The sequence below is a fragment of the Lynx rufus genome, unplaced genomic scaffold (assembly GCF_022079265.1).
Source record: "Lynx rufus isolate CCGP_SWC_20201006 ecotype Redwood Valley unplaced genomic scaffold, mLynRuf1.p SCAF_4, whole genome shotgun sequence".
Lineage (NCBI taxonomy): Eukaryota > Metazoa > Chordata > Mammalia > Carnivora > Felidae > Lynx > Lynx rufus.
This window is the reverse complement of record NW_025814856.1, coordinates 112,442,635-112,453,370: the sequence shown is the minus strand read 5'-3', so window position 1 is coordinate 112,453,370 and position 10,736 is coordinate 112,442,635. Positions and strand designations below refer to the sequence as shown.

Here is a 10,736-nt window from a genome sequence, read left to right as displayed (position 1 = left end):
GCGGGGCCTTATTGGGAAGTAGGGTAGGGATGAAATGGCCACAGGGTCCTCCACCTTGGGCTGGCAGCTCAGGAGATCAGGGCCGCAGCGAAAACGCTGCGCTGTCCCTCTCTGGCCCCGCTGCCTTCTCCAAGGACAAAACTGACTTCCGAAAAAGAATGAATTTCTGTCTCTTTCCAGCACCGTCGGAGGTGTAGCCTTTTGAGTGGTAGGAAGCGTTAGACTGGGTCACTGTAGAGGGAAAAGGAAGGCCCAGATGCTTCTCAGGGAGGGGTGAGAGCAGGCCGGGGCGCAGATCCACACTCCCCGTGTCGCAGCCACGTCTTCAGAAACGCCCACGACTTCAGGGCCCGCCGCAGCGGTTTGGCCTTTGGGGCTCTAGGGGCCCGTCTACCTGACTATTGGGGGAGCTCCGCGGCTGCCAGTTTTGCCATTGCCCCCACCCCAGCAATCCCAAAGGCGGCCCCACGGACCTAGAGGGTACTGGGGAAGAGTTGAGACATCACGCACTGCGTAGAAGCTGTTGCTGCCGCTGCTGTCACAGCCACTCCGGGAGGGACTGACACCGCGGCCGAGAGGTCCCCTCCGGCCGCTTTCCGGGGCTGCGCTCGGGTGCGGGGGCGCGGCCCGCGCGCAAAGGCGCGGAAGGAAATCGCCCCGCGCCCGCCTGCGGAGGGCGGCGGGGAGGGAAGAGGGAGGGCAGCAAGGAGGCGGGCAGAGGGGCCGGCCGCCGGAGCCAGGTCGTTTTTGAATGGTTTGGGAGAACGAATTGTTAGACCCTGAGCAAGTGGGGGGTGGGGACGGGGAAAGGAGGGGGGGGGGGGCTGGAAAGCGGAAACTTTCCTATAAAACTTCGAAAAGTCCCTCCTCCCCACGTCAGGCCAATGACACTGCTGCCCCCAAACTTTCCGCCTGCACGGAGGTATAAGAGCCTCCAAGTCTGCAGCTTTCGTCCAACTCCCAGACACCTCGCGGGCTCGCCGGCACCGGCAGCGTTTCCAGGAGGCCGAGCAGGGTGTGCGTGCGGCCGTTGGGCGCCTTCTTTTTGGACCTCGGGGCCATCCACACCGTCCCCTCCCCCTCCCGCCTCCCTCCCCGCCTCCCCCGCGCGCCCTCCCCGCGGAGATCCACCCCGTCCCTCCTCCCGCTCCCTCCTCGGCGGGCCGCACCGCCCCGGCCGGCGCCGCGCGCGGGGGAAGCTGGCGGGCTGAGGCGCCCCGCTCTCCTCCTTTTCCCGGGCCGCCCCTCTGCCCCGGGCCTGCGAGGCCGCACGCTGCCACCTGAGAGATGATGCAGGACGTGTCCAGCTCGCCAGTCTCGCCGGCCGACGACAGCCTGAGCAACAGCGAGGAAGAGCCGGACCGGCAGCAGCCGCCGAGCGGCAAGCGCGGGGGGCGCAAGCGGCGCAGCAGCCGGCGCAGCGCGGGCGGCGGCGCGGGGCCCGGCGGGGCCGCGGGCGGGGGCGTCGGAGGCGGCGACGAGCCGGGCAGCCCGGCCCAGGGCAAGCGCGGCAAGAAATCTGCGGGTGGAGGCGGCGGCGGCGCCGGCGGCGGCGGCAGCAGCAGCGGCGGCGGGAGCCCGCAGTCCTACGAGGAGCTGCAGACGCAGCGGGTCATGGCCAACGTGCGGGAGCGCCAGCGCACGCAATCGCTGAACGAGGCGTTCGCCGCGCTGCGGAAGATCATCCCCACGCTGCCTTCGGACAAGTTGAGCAAGATCCAGACCCTCAAGTTGGCGGCCAGGTACATCGACTTCCTCTACCAGGTTCTCCAGAGCGACGAGCTGGACTCCAAGATGGCAAGCTGCAGCTATGTGGCCCATGAGCGGCTCAGCTACGCCTTCTCGGTCTGGAGGATGGAGGGGGCCTGGTCCATGTCCGCGTCCCACTAGCAGGCGGAGCTCCCCACCCCCTCGGCAGGGCCGGAGACCTAGGTAAGGACCGACGCCTCTGCGCCCCTTCGCCGCTCAGGTGGCGGACGGACTGACGGCCGGGCCGCGGCTGCCTGCCCCTTCCTCAGCCCCCTCTCCCACTCCGCTCTCAGCCTTCGCCACCTCATCCCCTGAACGTCCCCGAAAGGCTGGTCGGTCCCCGCTAGGGAGAGAGGGGGGATGCGCCCCGGTTAGGAGTGTGCGTGTGCGTGAGTGTGCGTGCCAGACAGGAGGGAAGTCTGAGAAAGACTCCAGGGTCATGGGTAAGGACAGTTTTCTAGCCAGCGCCTCCCTTTCTTTTTGGCTTTAAGTTTTCCTTCTCCTTAAAACAAATGTTTCCAAATTCCACCTCCTCCTTCTTTCCGCCCACCCACTTCCTCTTGCCCTTGGGCTGAAATCCTTCCAGGTTGTTCAGCGCAATTTCTCAGTAGTGGTGATAAGAACAGAGCTCACTAGTCTTAGAAAACAGCCACGAAGACCTAAACAATAACCAACTTTCCCCTCTCTGGGTTTTTGCAGATGTCATTGTTTCCAGAGAAGGAGCAAATGGACAGTCTAGAGACTCTGGAGCTGGATAACTAAAAATAAATATATATGCCAAAGATTTTCTTGGAAATTAGAAGAGCAGAACCCAAATTCAAAGAAACAGGGCGTGGGGCGCACTTTTAAAAGAGAAAGCGAGACAGGCCCGTGGACAGTGATTCCCAGACGGGCAGCGGCACCATCCTCACACCTCTGCATTCTGATAGAAGTCTGAACAGTTGTTTGTGTTCCTTTTTTTTTTTTTTTTGACGAAGAATGTTTTTATTTTTATTTTTTCATGCATGCATTCTCAAGAGGTCGTGCCAATCAGCCACTAAAAGGAAAGGCATCATTATGGACTTTCTCCATTTTAAAATGGTAACAACCAGAGGAATTTTAAGAACATCGTTAGAAATAAAAATACGGGGATCAAACTGACTTGCAAAATCACAGTCAGTTCATTCCTTTTTACCTTCTTCCTCTGAGGGAAAAAAAAAAAAAACTTAAAATACAAAAAACAACATTCTATTTATTTATTGATGACCCATGGTAAAATGCAAATAGATCCGGTGTCTAAATGCATTCATATTTTTATGATTGTTTTGTAAATATCTTTGTATATTATTTTTCTGCAATAAATAAATATGATTGAAAATTTTAAGAACCTCAGAGTTTGGTCTATATTTTTAAAGCTCAGGATTAAGTTGGCGGTAAATACTTGCTTGTTTAACTCTGGAGGCACCCAGGAGGGAGGGGGCACTAATATAAACAAAGCAGTGAAAAACGCAAATAAACTAGCTACTGACAGGCACAGGCATGTTATTTAGAAAGACAGCTTTATTATTATTCCAATTTGGTGTTCAGTGGGCTTTGTGGCATCTATCCTTCATCTCTTACCAGTTCTCTAAACAGCGAAAACTTAATTTGTTACTCACCTCTCTTGCTTATATTTTGAGGGGGCAGTCGTAGAACAGTTCAACGCATATAAGCAATATGAAGCCAGCAGTCTTCTCTCTTGTTAACTCTGTATTTTTGTCATGAGCTCCACTGTTTGTGAGGATTTTTAAATAAGAGGTTCATTTCAGTGAACGGGTGTATAAAGTGTTCTTAAAATGACCTATCTGTACACGTATAAATCAATACAAATGCACTGAAAATAGTAAAGTTTAATTCAGCAGGAAAGAGAATTCCAGTTGTAATTTATCTCTCTCTTTCATGAATGAAAATGATATTTAATGTCATGTTTGCTTAAAAGAAAAGCCAAAGTGAAGAATATTTTCCCATGTTGATGTTATCTATTTGGGAAGCATGCTCCTTTTTTATATGTATAAAGAACATACAACAATGGAGTCAAATACAATAAGCAAAAAACCTGAACTTCCAGTATCTTCAGTAACAATTGGAACAATTACAATTTTAAATGCAATAGCTATTCATTTTCTGGTCAGTTCATTAGCAAGTAGATTTTATCCAAAATTACACGGAATTTTTCCTTGGTTACTTATAGGTATACAAAATCTGATGAAGTTAAGTTAAATGGGCAAATGGGGCTTGATTTTTATTTCATTATGGTTATTTCTGAACCAGGAAAATATTGGCTCATAACTAATATCATTAGGAGCAATACGTTTGTATCACTCAGTGCTTAACTTTTACATCTAGTTTACTGCATTCAGGTGTAATCTGGCAAGATTTCAAGCCGGAAAATAATTTTGTTGTCTATTTCAAACAAAGGCTATGGCAGATAAGTGTATATGAATCCAAACAGGTTGTGTTTGTTCAACTCAGATTGAGGCTATTATTACCTGAAGGTTTTTCATTCCCTCCCACACAACATCAGGGAATGCTGACATAACAATATTGTAAATTTACTATTCTGAATATTTGACACCGTATTTTCGGATAAGGACCCTGTAGCATTTACTTACACTGAAAGGTTAGTGAAGGCTTGGGGAATTAATTTTTGGATTTTGGTTTTCCTTTACCAAATAACTACATGAGCCGGGAAAGTGATTATGTGTGCATGTATTTGTAGGGTGTGGGTGTATTGGCAGAGTGGAGAGAGAGAGGGAGTGCGTGTGTATAGGGTAGAAATGTAAGGGTACCCTAGAAGAATGAGGGAGAGCACATCAAGATGGTAATTCTCTCTTGTGTGTGTATCATCCTACACCTCCATTTTCTAAACTGTTCATGGAGGAATCTCCTTGTTCACTAGCTTGGTCTGACTATTTGATATTTCAGATTTCTTGACGTACATCAGGATGGAGCTGACTGTCATTGCTGAGAAGGTAATCTCTATCTTATCTCTGATGATTTAAAACCCAGAGGTTTCACAAAAGGTAGCCTTTCGTTTGCCTTTTTAATTTTTTTCTTTTTTTCTTTTTTTCTTTTTCTTTAGTATTTTGTTCTCTTTTCTCATAAGAGAACCCTGTGGAGAAAAGCAAATACCATATTTCTGTTGCTAAACTGAAGGTAATATTTTTCCCCTAGATTTTCAGAGAAATGAATGAATGAATGAAAGGCGACGAATAGCTTTACTTTGAATGAGAATAATTCATGGAAAATATTAACTATTAGAATACAATTTTCAGGTTGCAGACTGATTTTGTATTGCCAATCTCCTCCCCCTTGCACATAAAAATGCTAATTCTTTTTTAGAATAGAAATAAAGCCACCTGTATTTCTTTTGCTCTACTATTTTTTTTCCTGTTTTAATTCTTTTTGCTACCTATTCTTACTTAAAGGACACTTAAAATGAATTACCTCTGCTTCAGAAGTGAGAATTTAATGTGATGGCTGGACTGGGGGACTCTACCCTTTAGCCAGAATGCATTCACTGGAGGGAAAAATGCTGTATAAAATAGCCTTGGGTGAATTCTATAAACCACTGAGTAAAAATGGTTCCTTTACTGTGCACATAGTTGTTTTTTTTTTAATCTTGCTTTTAATTTCGTTGGATTGATAGCCTTCAATCATAAGAAAGTAAATTTTTGTTCTTATACACACACATTTATTTTCCTTCTTTGTGCACACACTTGCTAAGCACATGCACAGATGATAATTCATGCACAGTTGCAGGTATCCTCTCTAAAGTGGTACAAATTATTAATAAAATAATGTTAAATAGCAACAACTCACATACTGTGTGTACTTTTTTCCCACACTCAACAACGGCACAAGCTTCTTGCTCCTGCAGTCTTCAGGCTCATATTCATAATGGAGCTTTTTAAGGGACACTTGGCCTCTTGCAAAAAAGTCGAGCATTTTGCACATTCCACGGTTTGGCAAACTCAGAACTGGTTATTTTCTCTAGACCGGTATCAAGTTCTTCTCAGGCATATGATTTCACTTGAAGTCCTGCCCAGGAATCCTTCAAAGTGAGCGTTTGTCCCGCTCTCATGATGTCAGGCGGTTTTCCCTGCATCTGTAATTTGAAGAAAAACAAACAAACCTGCGGGGAACAAACGCCACGGAAACCCAAACAGAACTCCGTGGGGAGCGGGAGTCTCACCTGCGGCGGGCGCGGGCGGGGGGCGCAGGCCCAGACTCCCCTGCGTGGGTGGCGGTCCGGTGCCGCAAGGTGGAGAGAAAGACAATGTCGGTGCCCTCCTCCGACTGCGTAGACCGCTCCGGGCCCCGCGTCTGGCCGCTGCGCGGAGGCGGCGGTTCCAAGTGTCAGCGGTAGCAAAGGCGGCAGCAGCAACAGAGTCAGGCAAAGGCCCAGCCTCAAATTTCCTGAGACAGGCCTGTATTAGCGACAAACAGGGGTCGGGCGGGGGATCCCCGGGGGCCGCTTTTGCAGAATTTTCTGCCTGTTGCGTCGTAAGCTGTGCCCCACCCCCAGCACCAGCGAAAGTGGAAGGAAAGTGCACCGTCAAAGTGGAAGGAGAAATCGGTTTCCTCGTAATTTCTCAAAGCCGGCAACCCCACTCTTTCCCGGAAACCTCGAAACCGAGACCTCAAAAATGGCAACAGGATTATTAATTATCCTTATTTACTGAACAGCAAAAGATAGACGCAGTAAACCGGGCATGGGATACATTTGCCATTTGCTTTTGTCCCAAGGCCCCAGGACGTGAGCCCACTTAATGTTCTTAGCAAATCAAAGCACGTGTCCTTTGAAGAAGGTGTGTAATTGGAGTTTAAGGCATGTATGGAATTCCCAGATGTCTATAAAGTAAGAAGGAGCATGTGGCAGGTCACTGGAAGGTGGGGCAGGTTAAAATCACTGGCACAAAGTCCCCCCCCCCCTTTATATTCGCCTTCTTTGTAAGAGCCAGGGAGGTAAACCTTGGGGAAAGGATGGGACGGGATCGTAATGAATGTCCAGCTTCTCCTATCAGAGTCATAGTAACCATGGTAAAAAGCACATGGTCAGAAAACCTCAAAGAAAACACTCAATTATAGCCGGGATTTCGTGGGCGCCCTGCAATGAGATCGTTTGGGGTTTGCTTCAGCAAAGGCCTCCAACGGCTGTCCTTCTTGTTTACGTGGACTGTTTTCTTTTCCTTCCATTCCCCCGCCCCCCCACCACCACTAAGTTTGTGGATGTGTCTTCGTACTTATGCGTGAACAAAATTCCGGGTTAGGAAAAGAAAAAAAAAAATGTCTAAAAACATTCATTCCTAAAGGCAGCCTTCTTGGGGGAGGGGAGATTGAAGATTACGAGCAAGTGAAATTAAGTTTCTGTAAAACATGCAGTTTAAACATGGACCAGAAATGAGCGAATGTTCAATGAAAAGACAACCATCAGAATCAGCAGCACTCTTTTCTCATTTAACTGAGGAATATGTAGATGCATATGAGACTGTGGAATCCAAGCGCGAGTCTGAATATTGTTGAGTAGGCATTTTGTTTTGTTTTGTTTTGTTTTTGGTTTGAAGCCGGAATCGAAGGCAATATGACTTTTCTCCTTGGGTTCAAGATGGTGCTCTCACTTACCTGCACAGTGGAGCCAGAGGCGGACACGTAAGGATGGGGGTCTGCCAGAGAAGTTGGCCCTGGCAAAGGTTGGCCTCGGGAGGGGGTCGGTGTGGGGTCATCTGAGACTGGGGCCCAGAGCGTGGGGGCTGGAACAAAACGCGCCACAGACCCCGCCATTGAAGCAGGCGGGAGGGCTAAAAGGACGCGTGGGGGGAGGGGGGGACAAGAGTGTGACAAGTGAAAAGTTAAGCAGGTACCTGAAGGAAGTTTATCTTGCCCAGATGTTAGGGCTTTTATGAAATGTCACGTGAAGAGAACAGATGTACAATTTGCAAATGGGGCCACGCCTGTAAATACAAGGAGGCAAATGCTTGGAGGAAAATCCAGGCATAAATCATCAACCTCCTTTTCTAGTTATCTATTCTCTCCTTTAAATATTTGCCACCAGAAAGAGAAGACACGTCTTAAATCGTCAAGTGCCTCTTGGAGCAGAAGTCGCAATCCTATCCCCTCCCAGTACTCCCCATCCCCTAGGTGTCTTGGGTGCAGAGGGGTGGGGTGGCTGGCAAATATCTTCTCCCTTCGCGTTTTCCTTCTTCAGGTTCCCCATCCCCCACGTTTCTGTCTTGGCCTCTCAGAGACTTTTGATCCTGAGAAACGTATCGGATCTCGGTTAGGAAAAGCTGAAACTAATCAATTGCCTTTTTGAAGGGGTAGAGAGTGATAAGAAGAGAGAAGGAATGCCCGGCCTGACAGACCCTAAACCCCCAAGATGGTTGGATGGGCTGAAAGATGAGCAGATGAACGGGTGATCCCTCACTCCTGGGGCGGGACCCAGGCTCTGGGGATCCTTGCTACCCATGGGGTAGGGCTTTTAGGAAGTTAAATCATCGGTTTGATTGAGAAGGATTTTTAAAAATCACTTATACAAATAAGAGGCTTTTTTCTTCTTCCACGCAAGAAGGAAGCTCAGTTCATAAACAAAACTAAAATGAATTAGTAGTTGCCCAGTTGTGTGGAAGACAGTTCAATTCCTTTCTCTGTTCTTAAGAGAGATGTTCTAGAAGCTATTGTGACTATTAATGCGTGGCTCAGGCCAGGATCTCTGCGCAATTAAGGTTTTAAATATTTGTTGACAATACTTTTAAGACTGTACATTAAATGAACGAGCTGTTCCATGGCTCTTCGTTTAAATGCCAGAGTATTCCTAGTCTCTGTAAAATTGACATGGCACCTGGCTTATAATTATTATATAGCTGCCCATACAGCTCTGTATTTTTTTTTAAATTTAAAAGTTGGGGAACTTTCTTCCACAATATTAAATCTAAACTTACTGTCAGAGTTTATGTTAATCCTCTTTGGATTTCCAAAGAATTGAAATAAATTCAAAATGATCAACTTTAAGGGTGACAGTTTTAAAAACGACAAGAGCAGATAAACAGACATATCTTTTCTCTCTATGGCATTTAATCTAAATACTCATCCAGCTGTCCCTGGAGGAACTTAACCTTGAGTTATTACCTTTGGGTACATATCATATCTGGTTATGGCCCCCAAAGCGTCCTGGAGGAAGACCTCAGATCCCGCCCCTCTGGGTTTGCCCAGCCTGGATGAGCCCCCACACCCTGACTCTGATACCGGTTGCTTCCCTTAGGGATTTCCAGACTTCCATTTCTAAACATAGTACTGGACCAAACAGTCTAAATTTCTTTTCTTTTGTTTATGAAACTTAACACCAATCAAAAAATTGTTACTATTGTCGAAAACCAACATGCAGCAAAAAGAGACCATGCCAAGACGGCAAGTTTAGCAGTGATAATGAATCCTTCAGAGAGGTCTGCTGATGCCACCCCTGCAACAGTGTGCTCCATTCCTGGGCAGAACGCTACCTTGCAGAGCAGCCTTCTTTAAAATGTTCTTTTTCATTATGACTGAAGGAAATTTCTGTTAGCATCTTGTTAAGGTTGCCTCTCTCCTCATTCCACCCTTTGCTTCTCTTGCTACGCCCTCCCCCCCCTACCCCCCATCAACACACACCTTTTAAAACTTTTAACTTTGTAACATAAAAAAGAGACCTGGAGCAGAGAATCCTTCTTCCTCTTCCTTCTCTCCAGGCCTCGACTGAGTGAAACTTAAAACACATCTCATAGATCAGTTTTCCTTCTCTGAAGTTAGGCACAGTCCACGACCCGGATTTTCAAATAGCCCAGGCTGGAGTCTGCAATATTTAATCCAGTCAGCTATTAAATATCCTCCGGCTAAATCAAGAGTATAAGAATCCGTAGTAGGATAATGATACCAAGAGCAGTTTGGTAAAGGAAAGGGGGCTGGGAGGGGACACGGACTCCAGGGATTCTTTGATTTGGAAAATCCTGTTTTTAGAACTCCTGTCAGAGTAATAACAAAGCAAAGAAACATGAAAGAACAACTCTTTGTTCCAGGATATGGTTTTAATGAAATACTACTAACACACACACACACACACACTCACGAAAAGAAAAAGAAACAAGAAAGATCTATTAACAACGGCTTCTGAGACTCCACTTCTCCTTTACCCATTAGGGACTAGCACGCTGCGCAACGTGAACCCCTCTCCCCCTTTTCTGCCGCCTCATTCCCTCCCTAATTAAGCCAAAGTGATAGTTCAGAGGAGCCCCGGCGCACCTAACCACAGCGACACTGCCCTCCGCTACTCGTCCCTTCTCAGAGCACAGGCAGCGCCCTCCCCCACCCCTACCCCTACCCCCGCTCCCGCCTCCGCCCCGGGAACTTGACTGCTGGGGCTTTGCCTTCTCCCTTCCGAATGTGGGCATCCGCGCTTTGGGAGCTAGTTCTCCCGGTCCCTGGCGGGAGGCCTTCTTAGGACCCCAACACATGTGACACCAAGGGGATGGCGTGCCCCAAATCTGCCCGCCTTGGCTCCCAGCTGACCCTGCCCAGCGCTTTTTTGTTGACTTAAAACATCCGGAGGGACTGCAACTAATATAGCGGACGGGGCTGGGGGTAGGGGAGGAGAACGAAGAGGCAGGGGGTGGGGATCACCAAGAGAAAAAGCAACAGCATTGGGAAAGAGGGGGAGCAACATTTTAGGCAGCGGGAACCAGAGATTTGAGCAGCCGCGTCTGTCATCTGTAACAGCGGACAGATAAAAACCGTCCCAGATCAAAGAGGTTCGTTCATAAATCACCCATAAGAAACGGATTGTAAGGAGTAAAAGACACGTGTCGAATAATCTCAACCCTGGAGTCAGCTAGCTGCCAGCGCCGTTCCTAACGCCCCCTCTCGCGGTACCCGGGCAGCGAACGCGTCTTCCCGCAGGGAATGTATGTGGGGGGAGGTCTCTCCGTGCAAGTAACCACCCC

The 10,736-nt window shown here is 48.2% G+C and overlaps 1 protein-coding gene across 2 annotated transcripts; it reads left to right on the top strand.

Moving 5' to 3' along the window:
• Nucleotides 1-1,287: 1,287 nt before the first annotated feature.
• TWIST1 (twist family bHLH transcription factor 1) lies at nucleotides 1,288-1,890 on the top strand. Of its 2 annotated transcripts, XM_047097454.1 has the most exons (2): nucleotides 1,291-1,417; nucleotides 1,472-1,890. In XM_047097454.1, exons 1-2 carry the CDS (start codon nucleotides 1,291-1,293, stop codon nucleotides 1,888-1,890), a joined length of 546 nt encoding a protein of 181 aa, XP_046953410.1. The 2 variants fall into 2 exon arrangements, with proteins under 2 accessions (XP_046953409.1, XP_046953410.1); XM_047097453.1 differs by having other exon boundaries at nucleotides 1,288-1,890.
• Nucleotides 1,891-10,736: the final 8,846 nt, after the last annotated feature.